Source organism: Colletotrichum aenigma (assembly GCF_013390185.1).
Source record: "Colletotrichum aenigma strain Cg56 chromosome Unknown KSG_Cg56_contig05, whole genome shotgun sequence".
Classification (NCBI taxonomy): Eukaryota; Fungi; Ascomycota; class Sordariomycetes; order Glomerellales; family Glomerellaceae; genus Colletotrichum; species Colletotrichum aenigma.
This window is the reverse complement of record NW_023500911.1, coordinates 3339677-3356862: the sequence shown is the minus strand read 5'-3', so window position 1 is coordinate 3356862 and position 17186 is coordinate 3339677. Positions and strand designations below refer to the sequence as shown.

Genomic DNA, 17186 nt, shown 5'->3' with positions numbered 1-17186 from the left:
CCTGCTGGCGAACCGGGCATCACGTGCTCAGCCTGGAACCTGCCGGGGTGTCCTGCGTCACTGCTCAGGTAATCCACAGCAGCTGAGTGGATGCTTGTCACTAACGTGGCATCTACTACGAGCTCCGACGCACCACGCCAACAGCGCAAACGGGACTCTCTCTGGCTTGCATCAACACCATGGGCACTTGAGGGCCGCCCCCATTTCAACATACAAATCCCGTGCTTTCAGCCCATCGAACGCGAAGATGAGGCTCGCGTGGTACGCAGGGGTAAGTTCCTCGTGCCGCTGGAGAGCTATCGAGCTTCGTTCGCATAGCTCCAGCCTCCAACTCCGCCTCTCGGACGACTAACGTGCTGACCCTCGACAGGTATCCACGGCCCTGGCGGCCACGGTCGTCGTCTCGGCCTTCCACCAACGAGCGAACTTTTACTCGGCCATGGTTTACCTCGCGCAGAGTAACTTTTGCTTGCTGGTTCGTCTTCCCGTGCAATCGCGAAGAAGCTCCGCTGACGTGTCCAGGTCCTGGTCAACTTCATCTACCTTATTTACGGCACCATGATTTACGGCCTGCAGCGACTACTGTACGGTCCGCTGCGACAAGTCGAGGTTGAGCAGCTTTCAGAAAGGGCGTGGTTCGCGATCACGGAAACATGCCTAGCGATGACAATCTTTCGCGAGGAGATTGGAGCATGGTTCCTCGTCATGTTCACCGCACTGGTGACAGGCAAGGTCTGGGGCTGGATTGGCGACGGACGTGTTGAGGTCCTCGAGCAGCAACCGCCCACGAACCCCGGCCTCTTCCACACCCGACTCAGCATCTCGCTTCTCCTGAGCTTAGTCTACGACATATGGCTTCTCCGATACACCGTCAACACGGTCATCCAACAAGCGCGACCCAACATGATGGTCATGTTCCTCTTCGAATTCGCCGTCTTGGCGACGTGCTCGGCACGAACCGGAATCCGCTACATGGTATCGGTGATGGAACAGAACATTATCAAGACGCAGACTAGACAGCGTCTGGAGGAGCGCCGAAGGCAGGTCCGCGAGGAGCGCGAGGAGCTGCTTCGCCAACGAGAGCACGACAACGGCGCAGGCGACGACGCGGATCTCCCTCGCGAGGAGGACGTTGACGAGATGGACATTGAGGTTCCGGGGTGGGAGGCCAAGGGCCAGTGGATTCTGATACTGGATCTGTTTGCTGGTAAGCCGGACGACTCCCGCTCCGCCGACATTACGCTAACCCTCTAGACTGCGTCAAACTCGCCATTTACCTGGTGTTTTTTGGAATCCTCCTGACCTTCTACGGCCTTCCGATCCACATCATGCGTGACCTCTTCATGACCGCTCGCTCCGTCATCAAGAGGGGCTCTGCTCTGTGGCGCTACCGCAAGGCCGTCGAAGACATGAACAAGTATCCCGATGCCACGCAGGAAGAGCTGTCGCGGGAGGACACGTGCATCATCTGCCGCGAGGAGATGCGCCCCTGGGATCCCAGCGCTGGGGCGGTCGAACGGGTGCGCCCCAAGAAGCTCCCGTGCGGACACATTCTCCATTTTGGGTGTCTCAAGAGCTGGCTGGAACGTCAACAAGTCTGCCCTACCTGCAGGAGCCCCGTCGTCGTCAACAACAATGCTGCTGCACCACAGAACCGCGAGGCGGTTCTCGCCAGAATCGGGCTGGGCGGACTCGGAGCTGCGCCCGCGGCCCCCGCCGGTCAGCAACCACCTGCGGACAACGCGCCAGCCGCCCCGGGCGGACAGCCTGCGCAGCAAGCCCCGAGAAACGGTGCCGCCCGGGTGTTCCAGCTCGGTCCGCTCCGCCTCGGGTTCGCTCAGGGCGAGAACATGCAGCAGCTGGCCCAGCAGATGGGCGTCCCGCCGGAGGCTATCCCGACGCCCCTCGGCCAAGGAGCCCCAGCCGGCCCCTTCACCCCAGCCGCGCAGACGCCGGGAGCTAACAACATGTCGGCAATACGCGGGCAGATTCAGCACCTCGAGCAAATGATCCAACGTGAGGTCCAGTCTCTTCAGCACATGCACCAAGAGCTGCAGACGCTCCAGCTTCTCACGGCGGAGCTGGGCCGCATCCGTCAGCTCCAGCAGCAGCAGGAACAGGCGCAAAACATGCTGCCCAACACTGGCGCGGCTCCCGTCGTCAACATCGGAGCGACTCAACTGCCGCTCCCGACGATGCCAATGACGCAGGTTCCGATCCACCCAACACTACGGGTGAACGGGCCTGTCGTGACGAGACACGGGGCTTCCAACCACTCCAACGCGATACCCGCTGGCAGCGCCGAGCTCCCGGAGGGCGTCGTCATCCCTCCTGGATGGTCTCTTCTGCCTCTACAGCGACTTGACGGCACGGCCGCATCTTATGCCCCCCAGCCGTTCCCCGAGTCGGCACCCTCTGCATCAGGCGAGACGAGCACTTCGGAAGTCCCTGCATCCACACAACAATCAACCACCACAGCGCAAGCTCCGGAGACGAGCAGCCCGGCTGCACAGACTGCCGCCACCTCCCCCGAGCCTCGGCAAGAAAGTGTGCCCGGCTCCAGCGCGTCTACGGGCCGATCAGAGCCGCCACCCGTCATCGCTCCGAACCCGGTGCTCCCGAACTGGGGCGGTGCCAACCAATTGTTTGGCAACGGCCGCGGGCTGTCGGGCCTGGGCAATCCGGCGCCATCCGAGTCTTCGGCCGACGAAAGGCGAGATGAGCCCGCCAGCAGGAGCTCGGAGACGGCCGCGGCAAGGGAGGAGAGTGCGGAGGACGAGCACAAGGGCAAGGGCAAAGCTGTCACGGTCGAGGAGGCCGAGGACGATGAGTAAACGATGCGGGACAGTAGGCATAGTCAGCGGCGTTCGGGCGGATCTGGCCTTGGTGTAAAAATCATACCACTTTTGTAGGAATACTAGCGCATGTTTTATGCAAAGCAACAAGAATGACCAACTATTGACCTAAAGATGTGGTAGGTACGTGGTCCATTAGACATCATGACTGCTACGCGCGCCGCTGTGGTTGGACATGAAGGAATATGTACCCCTCGCTACTCCTGCGCCCAATCCCCCAGTCGTCTCAACACTATACTCGTCGCTAAACATGCCAGTTGCTATAGTACAGCACAGCCAGCAGCTCCTCGCCTGCGCACCACCGCTCAACGCTTCACGCAAGATCAATGCTGCTCGATTAGACATTAGACGGGATGGCTCACGGTTCATCACCCACCAGCTCATGTGTCGAGCACGTCGCGCTCCTGTTCCGTGGACAGTGCGGGCGTCTCCCTCAACGGCACGTCTTCGCCCTTCTCCCAGGCGGCGCCCGGGCCCTGATAAGACGGTTCCGGAATGGCAGACGACGACGACACGGTGCCGGGGGTCCGGGCTGCTGTCGAGTGATCCGTCTCACCACCAATATTGCGCACAATGCTCGAGGCAACGCCGCCTTTTACGGGCTGCGGGCTGAGCACCACCCCTCCAGATGACTGCGCAACATAAGTAGGTGAAAAAATACCCTCAGAGCCGAACGGCAAGGGGCGTGTTGGGATCTCGCGACTCACACCCTCGGGACCTCCTTCACCACCAAGCTTCTTCAGCAAAGCCTCAGACTGCTGCTTAGCCAGTTTCTGGAGCTGAACTGCTGGGTCCTTTTGTATCCGCGGCACGTTAGTCACATCACAAAGACAGTCTGCGGGGGTCCACCGAATTCCATGTACACGTACCCAGTCAGACTGCGGCGGCACGCCATGGGCGGCCGGCAGCTCCTCCTCGTCGTCGCCTTCGCTGGCACCAGGGCCGCCACCGCCCCAGAACTTTGGCCGGCGAATCGGCGCGGGAGTGACTGGAAGACTTGGTCGGTCGACTACGCTGGGGAAGTCGGTGAGCTTGAGCCCGTGCTCCTTTGCCACCTTCGCAACAGGTGTGCCGCCCAGCGACCCTTGGCTCCTCCCACGACGATGCTTCTGAAGACCCTCGACATAGCGCTCGATCTCGGGCACTTCGTCCCAGGCATTGGTACGTGTGAAGGCGTTCCAAGGATCCGACGTGGCAACTCTGATGGTCGGGGTGGCTGGGGTGCTGGGCTCGCTCTTTTGGCCGGTCGTCGATGATCCTACAAGAGACGGCTCAGCAAGAGCCTGGAATGCGGATGACGCCGTTTTCTCACCAGTTGTTGTGCTCGAGGGCTCCTCGGCCGATGGCGATGCCAGTTCCCCGGTAAAGATGCGGGTCGGTTTGGGCTGGTTCACCTCCCAGGGGAAGATGGGTCGCGGCTTCTGCGTCGGCGGCGCAGGCTTCTCTTTGGGGACCTCGTACCACATGTTGCGCGGCGGGCTCGGGTATCGTTCGGGAGGCACAAACGGAGCGGTATCCTGAGACATTTCATACACCTGCGACGGGAAGTTGAGAGCCTCCGGCCTCGAGTCTGCGGGGGGCGGTTGTCTAGGCCGCTTAGTCCAAGGTCTGGCACAGACGGGCAATGAAAAACATACCTCTGAGCATCCCATGCTGGCACGGGGGGGTTGCTTGGCTCTCGCGGCGGCTCCGCAGGTGGCGGTGATGGACCTCGCTCCTGGTGCGCTGGAACCTGCTCTGGTCAAGTCTCAGCTTGCGGTCTGGGAGAAACATGAAAAGACTCGCTGGAAGGGGATAACGAAGGGCCAGCCTGATACGCAATCTCAGGCCGAGGTCCTTGACCGGGGTCACGGGGCAGCGATCCGTGATACTGGTGCGGATGGGACGGGCCATGATCACGGGCATCCTGTGGGGGAAGGCAGCGCGACGCGACAATGCTCACCCGTTGATGCTACGTGAGCAACTTGCGGCTGGAATTCTCCCTTGGTGAAGTACTGTACGATTTCCGGGACGTTGTCATGCTGTGGAGGGGCAGCAGCTTTCGTCTCCTGAATTTGACCTCCGTCAGCATCTGATCTGGACGAGTGGTTTGTGGGACACACCGTGGCTCTGTAGTGGCGATCATAGACGGCCCACCACCTGCCGACCATGTCCTCGAAAGGCGAGTCGGTCTGGCTCGGTTGGCGGCCCTTGAACCAGGGCTTGTCGGGACCAATGAAGTGGACCATGTTGATGCTCGACTGGAAGTGGCGGTAGGCGGGGACGTATTGGTAGTGCGCCGAAGGAGTGACGTTGTAGGTGAAGCTGATGCGGTTGTACGTGTTCTTGAAGTGCATGTTCAACAAACCCTGGTCGGCGCCGTCGAACGAGATTCCTCGCTCGGCCATGGCCATGAGCGCATAGTAGTCGCCCATGTTGGGGCTGAGCACCATGACACCCGTGTTGAAGAGGTCCGGCCAACCAATGTCGGGCGCCGCAGAAAAGGGCGCGGCGATGTCGAACAGCTCGTCGGGAGCCCGGTACGCAACGACATCGGCGTCAATGTAGACAATCTTGGAGAATTGGGTCTGTCTCCACAGGTTGACTTTGGTAAAGGCAGAGTGCAGATCGGGGCGGTTCATGAGGTAGAGGTTGGCGGGTCGGTCGTTTCGTATTCTCGGCACAGGGATTACATGGTCGTAGACGGCCTGGAAGCCAACTGGTGTTTAGCACGAAGCTCGGGGAAGCTCAGAGTGTGGCGGGAGTGGAGATATTCGCACGGGAGCTCAGCTCACCTTGAGTTCGGTGATGACCTCAGCGGAGACGGTATCGAGCGTGACCAAGACGGCGAGCTGTCTCGAGGTGCCGGCATCGCGCAAAGAATGAGCAAGAACTAGTGCGCCTAGCACCAAAAGTGTGAGCATCGACACAGGAAGCGGATTGAGCGGGCTGGGCCTACCTGGAAGGTATGTGTCGTTCAACAGGAGCTATGGAAGGCTGGCGATTAGCTGTTTGTTTACTTTTTGGGGGTTTTGCATCGACGGTTGAGCCCCACGAACCGTTGCATAGACCTGATCGCCTCCGCGAAGGGCCGCCATTGTGAAGACGAGGCGTTCCGAGACAGACGCGAAGCCAAACGGACACACCAAAAAAAAAAAAAAAGAGCGAGACAAAGACAGGTGCGGGCGTCAGCGAAAGGCCATGGACAATATAACACAAGTGCTCCGTCAGAATTGGTGGTGTAGCACGGCAAAAGTTGAAGTTGGGCGACTGATGGGAGTGTGTGGCGGGGATAGGCGCCGTGCGCTCTGGGTCCAGGTCAAGGTCCAGGTCTAGGTCGAGTCCACTTGCGGTGCGGAGAGAAGAGAAGGCGTGGAGTATTCGTAGGTGGGAGCAGAGCTCCGAGGTGGGCACAAGACGCAAGGAAGCCGGGGGTACCTTGCTGTGCTCGTGTTCAGTTGGTGATGCCCCAGGGATCCTTGGAGGCTGCACGAGGACGGGGAGAGGAAGGGAGGGGAAGGAGGAGACGAAGAAGCAGGAAACCCAGAGATTATGAGTAGGGGCAAGGAATTTGTTGACGTCCGTTGCAAGCGAGCATGCGTGCAGGCGGGACGGGAACTGGTCGGTTGATATGTCTGTGGCCCGTAATTATATATCGTTAGCGAAGAGTACGTGTTAGTCGCGATACGATGCGATTTTTCCCCCCCTCTCCCGCGAGAAGCTTCAGATATCATCGCACAGCAAAAATAAGTGTGTAGCGTGAGAAAAGAACGTACCTCGGGTGGACGTCGCAGAGAAGAGACTACCAATGGCAAGGAGTCTCGGGCAGGTCTACTTCTTGGTCGACGAATAATACTCGTGATACAATAAAAAATCGAACATGTATTGCCAGCAAGGAAAGCGACGATGCGCGACAAGGGGCGCTGGCGAAAGACCCCAGAGCGCTGCAGGGCCGGATAGGACAGAGAGGTCGAGGTGGGCCGGGTCGTGGCAAACAGCTGTGCAGCACTAGCAAGGCCGTTGCAGCATGGCAGGAGATTGCGGCGGGATGGGTGGTAGTGGTGGCAGTTACGGATGGATACTGTCGAGACTGTCGAGACTGTCGAGCAAGTCAGCGGCGGAGATGTTGATGATGGTGATTTCAGACCGCCTCTTCTTCGATGATACCCAGATGCATGAGGAGAGAAGAGTGCACCGAGGACCTCAAAGCTGAGACGATGTTTCGCCTCTGCTCTCTGATCTCTGATCCGGTGGGTGGCCAACTTCCATCAAACACTCTGCCGGGTTTCCCTTTCTCTCTCTCTCTCTCTCTCTCTCTCTCTCTCTGGCTGGACCACCAGAATGACGCTTGAGTGAGAAGTTCCCACCTTTTCCCCCTGTTCAGACGCCAATGGCATGCCTGCCTACTCACCTGCCCTGGGTATCCAAGAGAAGATTGCATGGTGTAGTGTAAGGTATCCGTACATACATACCTCAAGCGCTGTGCCGTGGCCACTTCACTTCTTCTTCTTCTCAAGCGATGCCTTGTGCGGGCTCGAGGAGCACCTCCTTTATCCTCCGATGCCTCTGAAAACCCTTCAACACGACGCGCGACATTTGTGCTACCATTTCATTCCCGAACCTGCGGCATTGAGAGACAGAAGTATCTCTGCCCATTCTTCCACCGTTCGGGGCTGATTCTCGGCCATCTAGGCACCTGTGCCTGTTCCACTACCCGTCACCTCCCGGGAATCCGCGTCGACGCCTTGCAGGGTTCCATGCCCGCCGCGGATGTGGAGGGTGCAAGACACCTCATCTGGTGCCGGTTTTCTGGCCCCAGGACGGGGTGTCATTGCTTCACGAGAGTGGTTCGTCGATAATAGGTGACGGGCTCAATGGCAAAGCTCATAAGGAGGCATTCCATGCTGGTTGAGACACGTGAGGAGACGAGAGATGAGGAGAAGCGGCCGCTATCGTGTAGGTATCCCTCCCTGGCGAGCTAAGCAGAGCTAAGATGCAGCAAGCTAGGTGCTTCGCGTATAACAAGAAAAATTCAATGGAATTAGACTGAATTACAAGAGCCACAACAGCGTCCTATCTTTACATGGGCCGTCTAAGATGGACCCAGGTCCGCAGACTGGACGATAATAATAACAACAACAACCTAACCTAACCTAACCTAACCTATGCGCATTGCCATCCACCTGCAGTCAGTGCAATGTCGTACCGGCGAAGCCAAAGCATTCTGCTCTGCCCTGCCTCTGCCGATGCTCTGCTCGTCTTATTGCCGGCCCAACCCCCACCGTCACTTCTATCGTTGCGTCTTAAAGTGCACAGCTCCATGCCCAGGTTATCCGTACTTGAGACGAGGTGGCAGACCGTCCTCCCCAAAGCTTCCCCGCACCCGCCACATCCTCCCGCCAGGTCCTGCCTGCCACCGACGTGAAGGACAGGACGGGACGCTGGAGGTTGGAGGCTGGAGCTCCCGCAGAGTTCAAACCCAGCACCCATGCGGCTAGTTATGCCCGCTGCAAGTGGGCTAGCCTGCCTCTGCCTCTCCGCGTCTCCCTTTGTTGGAGAGACCGCTCTCGGCGGTCACCTCGAGCAAGACAACAGTGAGCCAGGACTCGTCCCGTCTTCGTGTCTCGAGCTCGTCTGCCTTTGCCTTGCCTGCGGACGGGCTGAAGACGCCGAGGTGCTGACGGTACCGTGCCTCACCTCCTTCAGAAAACACAGGCGCTGGAATGAAGACCGTGCCGGCCCGGATGCTGGATTAAATCCGCACTCCCCTCGTCCTTTTTCCCATCCGTTCCAGGTTTCGACCGCCGGCCCATCAACCCAGAACCGACTTGCTGCTGCATCGTCATTCATCCCTTCTGTGCCGCCCATCTCACAACCCCATGCCAAGGGTCCATCACCTTCTGCCGCTCTGCCCCCAAAAAGGAGAAGAGGCCCCCATCCATCCGTCCATCATCAACCTTTGATTGACAATCCAGACTTGGCCATTCAGAGCTGTCCAGAGGCAGAGGCAAAGGCAGAGGCAGAGGCAGAGAGGCCCAGAGGGAGCCATGTCCTCCGATCACTCGTTCGAGCTGCAGCCCCAGCTAGTGAGTCCTGATCTTCACCGTCCTGCTCCATCCATCTACCTTACCCGCCGTGGTCCCCCCTTTGCAGTCGCGCCCACATTCGCTCCATTGCCATGCAACTCTCCTTCGTACCACTGCTGCACGGCCGGGCATGTATCCTCCATCCACGTCAGCCCTCGTCGAGTCCCCACGATATCCTCAGCAGTGAGATTGCTGGTCACAAGTGTGGATCATCCGGGGAAACCGACCTCACAACCGCCCCTGCCTACGTCACACATATGCCAAGCACACCACAGCGACACCGCGCAGCATCTCCAACCTCGCTTCGACTTGGTTCGAGAGGTCACCCTGTGAGATACTCAACTTTACCGCCCGGTAAGCCTTTCCGGCGAGCGGAATATGTATCCGAGTACCTGTGCCACCGATCTGCACCCAGGGTCCATCCGGTACGGCATACATATCGACATGTCGGACTAGGCCTTCCAGCAACCCCCGTCCTCTCTCATCTGCAAATTACCGCACCGCCTTCAATTTCCCGCATACCTTGTTTGTGTGGCTTCTGCTTGCTTCTCGTTTGAAAGGGGGAAAAAAAAGGTCTAGTCGAGCGGGACTAACTGTATTCCCCCTTCCTGTCTGTAGCCGCTCCAGTCCGCCGCCGCCTCGGAGCCAAGCCCGCGGCGCCTAACCCTTCTCGACCTCCCTTACGAGCTTCGCCTAGACATCTACGAGCTCCTCCTCCTCTCCCCGGAGCCCGTCATAGTGTCCAGCAGTCGACGTCAGCTCCGCGTAAAAGTCGAGCCGCCGGAGTACCAAAACGCCTACCTGCGTGCCCCTCGGCCCACAGCACGCACCGTGCCGCTTACTCACAGGCGGCCTCACGTCGAGGTACTGCAGACGTGCCGTCAGATCAACCGCGAGGCTACCTCCGTCCTCTATCGCCAGAATGACTTCGTCGTGGGTTTGAAACTCTGCGCCAGGGGCGAGAAGAAGGTCGACCCGCTGGATCTGGCCACCTTCTTCCCGTCACTCCTCCGGAGGTCGACGATTCTTCAACTTGCGTCTATCACCTTCCGCGGCGCCTGCCTCTGCCACCACTGGCTCACTCTCGCCGCTGGAGAAGGCAGGGCATCCACCGGAGCGGAGCTGGCCCGCGTCTGCAGCAGCCAGGCCGGGGGAAACAGCGCGTTGCCGGATACCGCGGACGCTCGGGAGGCGTACCTGATGCTCAGCAATGGCCTGTGGGATCTTGAGAAAGGTCTGCCTCCATGAACCATATGCGCATGATCGTCACGAGACTAACCGGTCGCAGAATCTGGGAGAATCAAAGTGTGCGCCTTCTGCAACGCTAGCTATGGCCAGCACTGCTTTATCTGGGGCTCAGGCTCCTTGGCCTGGCGTCCATAAAGCGTTCTCTGCATGAGAGAATCGAACGAATGATGATAAACAGGTGCAAACGATATATGGGTTTCAATATAGACTGTAAACAGCGACAAGGAATAATCATAATCATCTATTGATATCAAGTATCTGGCTCATCCAATTTCAGGCCCCCGTTTCAGCAGACGCTGTGAGACAGTCTTCAAGCTGAACGATGCTACAGATCCTTCTTCAGTCCGCGGTCCTGCTTGTGAGTCATCTCGTAATCAAGGTGTATATGGGCTCGCTCGACGTCTGGCAAGCTTTCAAGCTTGACCTGCAGTGCTTCGGCGACGCCGTGTACATCGGCCAAAGTGTTCTTTCGGTCCATGACTATGTCAACCTCTGCAATCAAGCGCGGCCCGGAATGATAAACGCACACCGTATTAATGCCCTGTATCGCCTCAGAGTGAGTCAGGCAGACGTACGTGATGAGTTGCTGCGTCTCGACCGAGGCTGTGACACCCACGAGCAACAAGAACTCGGCGATGGCGGTGCGCGACCATAGGATAATCACTATCACGGATAGTATCATGGCACCGGCTGGATCAATCCACCATTTAAGCAGTGATCCGCAGACAGAGGTGAGGATTCCGAAGCCGTTGACCAGAAGAGCGTTACGATGGTCAGACCACAAAACCCGGACCTGGGAATATCGGTTTCGCAGGGAAAAGCAGTAGATGAACAGAACCAGCTTGGTGCCGAAGGCTACACAGAGAGAGATGACGGCCTCGGACTTGAGATTCTTAACATGCCTATCCGACGTAATATCGCTGAGTTCGCGGGCGGCAAAGGCGATGATAACCATCGAGAGACTAAGAGAAGCCGGCGGATCGTCAGCTCCCCAGGGACAGAATTATCTAGTCCTTTGTGCTGCCACTCACCTCATCATCAAGTTGCAGAATATGATGTTCCCAACTGTCTCTAGGCGAGACTTGCCCGCTGGGAAGCGCCGGGGGTTGACCTTCTTGGTGGTGCGGGCGGACAGGATCAAGGCCAGGTAGCTCAACGGGTCGAAGATGACATCGGCCGTTGTGGTTATCAGAGACAACGATTCCGTCTTGATGGCAGCATGCAGCTGAAGGGCTGCTAGGACAATGCTGGTACCAAAAGAGCCCCATATGGCTATCCTAAACCGGAGATGGCTGTCGCCGGCTTCCTGGCGTGCGTCGGCAACATGGTCGTCGACGGACTTGAGCATGCGCTCGATCGCCGCATTCTGGGTTTCGTAATATTTCTGAACCTGTCTGCTCCGCCGCCATGGGCCAATCTTCGTATGCCGTGGTTCTCTCCTTTGGGACGTGTCGGCTTTGATTTGAGCAAGCTCCTCCGGGGTCTTGAAGGCGCAGGATAGACCGTAGGGGTCGGGCTCGGTGCCTCCCCCGGGCACACGAGACTGGCATTCGACGTCAATGACATCCGAGGTGTGCATTAGCCCTGACCCGTTCGTCTTGTTCTTGGCACGAAAGGGGGTCTCCAAAGCTGTACTAGTTGCATTGGCTGGGACCTCTTCGCTGCTGATATTCGAAGAAACACTCCGAGATGAGTTTCGAGACGTGTTGGCGAGATGCGAAGGTGTGTTGAAGTGGAAAGGATACGGGTGCATAGTAATACTTTTGGATAGGTCGGGCTCCATGGCGGCGGTAGCGTGAGGATTACAAGATGACGAACGAAGGAGCTGTTCCTGCAAAGTCTTCAGAACCTCGGGGAAGTGTGACGAGCCTGGCTGACCGTAGGAGTTGACGCGGTTGAGGATAGAGGGCAGGTGGAAACCGGCCGTCCGCTGCTGGCCACCTAAAGCTTACATCCAGATCTGACCAGTTGGAATAAACATGAATGTGGCGAGCTAACAAGACGACCTGTTGAAGTTTCGAGGGAAGCTACGGTACCTTGGTCGACGCAGATGCTTCGTGGGTGTTGCGGGGGAACGGAAGCGACTGTTGACGCTTACCCACGAAAGAGTTGTCCTTGAGCCAACTGTTCCTTCCGCTCTGTCGCCTCTTAGCTCATCACACGAGCCTCGGCAGGAGCTGCCGTCGCGATACGAGAGCACGCTCAGCCAAGTATCTACGCATGGATGCTTTCTTTGATGGGAAGATTTCTGTTACGTGATTGGATGACTTGCAAGAGCATAGTGGCAACGTTGCAAAAGCCCCGAGTCTCTGCGGTTATCATGGCAGTGACAACGTGAGGGGCAGACGTCAGCACATGCGAGGGCAATCAGTCTGCACCGCTAGACGCAATATATGAAGGAACATGAGTCTGTAAGATGCCGTAGCCGTGTAAAGGCAAACTGAGGAGAAGTGTAAAAACACCAGGTGGCAAATCTGACTATCATAAAAGGCTACATTTACGAGCACACGAGCGGCTAGATGACCCTCGCAAACCCAAGTTTCCTACAACTTGGATTCGGGCCTCGCCGAGTCACCCGCGCGCTCCAGAATCCAGTCTCCGACGTCTTTGAAGAAGTCTTCCTTGCAAAGATCGGCATGCAGCTGATGGTACGCACCCTCGTATGGCTTGTGCGTGCAATCTTCGATGCTCTGCGCGCCGTACCATTTCTTACTGGCATTGAAGCACGTCGTCTTGTCCTCGGTGCCGTGGCCTAGCCAAAGGCTCTTGACGTTGGGGCTCAGACTGAGCTTGCCATGGGCCAGCGCGTCCGTCCGCTCCAGCATGCCCGCTAGACCCTCAAGCGTACCGGTGTTGTGCATGAGGTCGTCATCCTTGATGCTCTGCTGCACCGCCTTGTCCCGCGTCAGGTTTTCAGCGGGAATCTCATTAACGAGCTGCTTCGTCGGGAGCAGGCGGCTGGCAAGCTTGCCGAAAAAGACCTTCAGGAAGCTAGGCTCCTCGCCGGGGGTGAAGGCGATGAAGGGGCTCTCGAGCAGCCAACCGCGGACCTGGCCGACAAGCTCATGATACTGCGGGTCGCTGGCGAGGGCGAGGACCTGGCCGCCGCCCATGGAGTGGCCCAGGACGAACACGGGCGCATCCGGCGATGGCAGCTTGTCGCGGATGAAGGCGGCAACATCGGAGAGGACGCGAGATGTTGGCCCCGTAAGGCCTCTCTCGGCTGGCTTGGTCACGCTGCGGCCCCATCCACGCTGGTCCCAGGCGAAAACCTGGATGCCACGGCCTGCAAGGTAAGAGAAAAGCTCCGGATAGCGTCCGATGTGATCGCTGAAGCCGTGGACAAAGATGAGCTTGGCCTTGATGGGGCCTTGGGGCTGATGGACCTTAGTTACTGGGTCGATGTTGTGTGAAGGTGACGTTGAACTCACTGTGTAGGTCTTGGTGTGGAGCTTCTGACCTTCAACCTCGAAAGTGCCTTCGGTCTCGCTCGCCATGATGTAATCTGGTTGAAACAAGTATGCTCCGATGCCCGAGTGATGAATATTACGGGTAGTAAGCCACGACGTCGTGCTGTGTTTGTTGTGAGAGCTCTCTGGTTTGTGATGGAAAGGATTCAGGTATCCTCTCCCTTGTCGGGTTTCTTTCACGTGCCGTGGGGGACGCAAGACAATGCCATCCCCAAGTAGTCAAGTGGTGGAGGCACTGACCATTGTGGCACCCAACAGTCATGACAGGACTCCGCTTGCGGCATGGGAGCTCGACGCCCCCAGTATTGGCCAATACTCATGCAATACTACCTAGACCTCAATATCTATCCGGACTTCGTTCAATTTAAGACTTCCAAGCTTGAGGCGAATTGATGGAGTGATCAATATCATGAGCAGCGCGATGCTACCAAACCTTTAGGCTTATTAATTTATCTCGGTTCTTGTCCAGCAGCCTCCAGACGTCCTTCCAGGTCGAGTGGAGTTGTTCTATGATGCTGTATAATTGTGAATAACTATCTGGTGATATATGGTTTGACAGCGTGTGCCGCACCGAGCAGCACGGTTCCTCCGTTGCTGCAACCCGCCTCGAACGTTCATGTCCCGTTTTGCATGATATAAAACACTAGGAAACAACAGTACAGCCAGCCAGCCCGGCATCTCCGATTTACCTTTGCTCCTCGCCAGCCTTCTCCTTTTTGCTACTAGTGTCGACGTCGACATCCTCCTCATCGACCTCTTCGCGTTCAAGGTCCGATTCAATCTCTTCCTCTTCGGTGATGTGGCCTCGGTCGCTACGGGACTCGGGGATCTCGCCGCCGCTCATCTGCCACTCCATGAGCTTGCTGAATGCGCTCTCTGGGTTGGCCGAGAGCTCGGTGTATTTGCCAATCTCGGCGACTCTGCCGTCGTTGGAGAGGACAATGATTAGGTCGGATCGCTTGATCGTCGACAGTCGGTGTGCAATCGAAATCGTCGTGTTCCTGCCCTTGAGCAGCGACGCCAGAGCAGCGTTGACAAGAGTCTCGGACTCGGCATCCAATGCGGACGTTGCTTCATCCAGAATGAGAATATCGGGGTCTTTGATCAGAGCACGCGCGATGGCAATGCGCTGCTTTTGACCGCCAGACAGCTGCGATCCCCGGGCGCCGACCTGTGTGTCCAAGCCAGCGGGAAGATCGCTAATGAAGTTGCAGTTCGCCTTGCGGGCTGCCGCAACGATCTCGGCTCTGCTGGCGTTGGGCTTCCCGTAGGATATGTTCTCCGCAATAGTGCCGGAGAACAGAACAGGCTCCTGCGCCACCATGCCGATGCGACGTCGCAGCGACTTGATGTTCATCTTGGATATGTCCACGCCATTGATGGTGATGGAACCAGACGTAGGGTTGTAGAAGCGCAACAAAAGACCCGCGACGGTTGACTTCCCTCCGCCAGAGGGCCCCACGACGCAGACGTTGCTACCGGAGGGGATCTCGAAGTTGAGGTCGTTGAAGATCTTGACGGCCGGGCGCGTGGGATAAGCGAAGGACACGTTTGAAAAGCGGATAGGGCCCTGCGCTGACTGGACCTTGAGTCCCACGGTCTGCGATATGCCTGGCTTCCTGTCCTGGAGCTCGAACAGACGGCTGGCGGCGCCGACCCCCTTCATCAGTTCCGAGTAAAACGAAGATAGGCCAAACAGACTGGAACCCGCAAAGGCCGTGTACATCATAAATGACGTGAGATCTCCCAAGGTCATAGCACCGTTGCGCACAAAGTTGCCTCCAACGATCAGCATGGCGAGAATCGTCATGTTGCCGGCCCAGCCCGTCGAGGCGAAGAACGTCGCGGCGACCGTAGACTCTCTCTTGCCGAGGGCGAAAATCTTCTTGACCTGGCGGTTGTACCGAGAGACTTCTTGAACCTCGCCGACGAATGCTTGGCTGGTCTTGACGTTCCCGAGACGCTCCTCCGCGATTTTGGTCAGTGTGCCCAGGTTCTTCTGGATCCCCTTGCTGATGTTCCTGATCGAACGACCGTAGAAGAAGGCCCCGACGGCGACCGGCGGCAGCATGATGAGCAGAAGGCCGGTGAGCTTCGGGCTCAACCAAACCATGACCACGAAGCCGGCACCTCCGCTGAACAGGGCTCTCAAACCGTCGCTGATGTTCTGGGTGATGGATTTGCCCACAATGACTGTATCCGAGCTGAGGCGAGAGATGAGGTCTCCCACACGATTCGCGTCGAAGAACTCGGCATCTTGTACGTAGGTTCTCCTGTACAGCTGGGATCGCAGCCGGGCGACCACTCTCTCGCCAACGATGCGGAGAAGAATCACCCTACCAAAGTTAGCCATGGCCCCGATCGTGAGAATGGTGCCCAGAGCCATGAAGAACTGTGGCATGGTCAGACCAAACAAACGGGCATCTTCTGACGGGTCCTTAGTTGCGATGTCGAGAATTCTGCCGACGGAAAAGGGAATAGACATGGTGACGCTGGACGAAATGACGAGGAAGACCATGGCGAGCCCCAGCCACCTCAGCTCCGGACGCGCGATCTTGATCAATCGCCAGATCTCGGAGAATCCAGCCTTACCCTGAGTCTTGCCCTCCTTCGACAGCTTCGCACTCAGGTTCACCTGGGCCGCTTTGGCCGCTCTCTCGCTCTTTTGGAAGTCGTCATGTTCCGGATTCTCCATCGGCTCAGTCCGTCTGGAGCCATGCTCGCCTTCTTTTGTCGTTTCAAGTTTTGTCGGGGCGGGGACATCTTTCTGGGCGCGTAATCCGGCCGAGAAATAGCGCAGAACGGCGATGGAGATGGGGGTTTGAGGGTTTCGAGAGGATGTTGTCGGTCGTAACCCGGTACCGAAAGCGCGGGCGCAAAAAGGTGTGATGATTTGCCCAGAGGGCTTCGAGCTGTAGCTTCTGGCGGGCGAAAAGAGTGGATGTTGAATGACTGAAGGCGTCGTCGTCGAAGCGCTGCGCAGGCCGGGGATGGACGCCAGCAGCGAGCCCGCTTTGCAGCTCCCGACGCGGTACGGGAGCAGCACCGCTGTTCGCGCTGCCCCTGTGGCCATTTCGAAATGGTATGGAATGATTTTTGTCTATCTCATGGGCGGCGCATAGTTAGGAGGTGCGGGACAAGGCTGCTTCATCATACGGAATGGTTGAACGAATTGCGCATGCATCCGGCCATAGCTGGCTGCTGGAAGAGGTTTAAGATTCCGTCATCGGTCTGGTTCAAAATTTACCATGCACTGGGGGGGAGGGGGGGGGTTGCTGACACGCGCTGCAGCCTGCAGCAGCCCGGCCTCTCGGCGATAGTCGGGCCGGCAGTTTCTTCGCCGAAGCCCTCCCCGCCCCGTTGCCTTCCGTTTCTGCCGAGGCCGGAAATGCAGAGCTCTAAGCGTTAGTCTGTACGAACCTCACGATGCACCCGCGTGATTGATACACTGGCCTCATCCGCTTTGCTCCATCACACATTCTTTTGCGTCCTTCTTTGTGATCGCGACTGATTTGACTTTTATTAAACTCAACCCTGTTGCTCTCACA

General features: G+C 57.7%; 6 protein-coding genes across 6 annotated transcripts; 2 read left to right on the top strand and 4 right to left on the bottom strand.

Moving 5' to 3' along the window:
- Positions 1–247: 247 nt before the first annotated feature.
- HRD1 (ERAD-associated E3 ubiquitin-protein ligase HRD1) lies at positions 248–2834 on the top strand (the record flags this gene model as incomplete). The annotated part of the gene is made up of 4 exons (XM_037323810.1): positions 248–271; positions 371–475; positions 523–1207; positions 1255–2834. 4 exons carry the CDS (start codon positions 248–250, stop codon positions 2832–2834), a joined length of 2394 nt encoding a protein of 797 aa, XP_037177623.1.
- A 401-nt stretch (positions 2835–3235) lies between these two features.
- gyg-1 (Glycogenin-1) lies at positions 3236–5932 on the bottom strand (the record flags this gene model as incomplete). Its single annotated transcript, XM_037323809.1, has 9 exons — positions 3236–3487; positions 3563–3649; positions 3725–4442; positions 4493–4592; positions 4798–4903; positions 4958–5542; positions 5630–5736; positions 5794–5821; positions 5894–5932. The coding sequence occupies 9 exons, from the start codon at positions 5930–5932 to the stop codon at positions 3236–3238; spliced, it is 2022 nt and encodes a 673-aa protein (XP_037178375.1).
- Positions 5933–8881: 2949 nt separating this feature from the next.
- Positions 8882–10303, top strand: CGCA056_v008561 (uncharacterized protein; the record flags this gene model as incomplete). The annotated part of the gene is made up of 3 exons (XM_037323808.1): positions 8882–8920; positions 9539–10154; positions 10209–10303. The coding sequence occupies 3 exons, from the start codon at positions 8882–8884 to the stop codon at positions 10301–10303; spliced, it is 750 nt and encodes a 249-aa protein (XP_037178374.1).
- A 190-nt stretch (positions 10304–10493) lies between these two features.
- Positions 10494–11951, bottom strand: MTP5 (Metal tolerance protein 5; the record flags this gene model as incomplete). Its single annotated transcript, XM_037323807.1, has 2 exons — positions 10494–11130; positions 11200–11951. 2 exons carry the CDS (start codon positions 11949–11951, stop codon positions 10494–10496), a joined length of 1389 nt encoding a protein of 462 aa, XP_037178372.1.
- Positions 11952–12711: 760 nt separating this feature from the next.
- CGCA056_v008559 (putative monoglyceride lipase) lies at positions 12712–13665 on the bottom strand (the record flags this gene model as incomplete). Its single annotated transcript, XM_037323806.1, has 2 exons — positions 12712–13545; positions 13600–13665. The coding sequence occupies 2 exons, from the start codon at positions 13663–13665 to the stop codon at positions 12712–12714; spliced, it is 900 nt and encodes a 299-aa protein (XP_037178277.1).
- A 658-nt stretch (positions 13666–14323) lies between these two features.
- On the bottom strand, positions 14324–16711 carry CGCA056_v008558 (ATP-dependent permease MDL2; the record flags this gene model as incomplete). Its single annotated transcript, XM_037323805.1, has 1 exon — positions 14324–16711. One exon carries the CDS (start codon positions 16709–16711, stop codon positions 14324–14326), a length of 2388 nt encoding a protein of 795 aa, XP_037178118.1.
- Between the last annotated feature and the right edge of the window lie 475 nt (positions 16712–17186).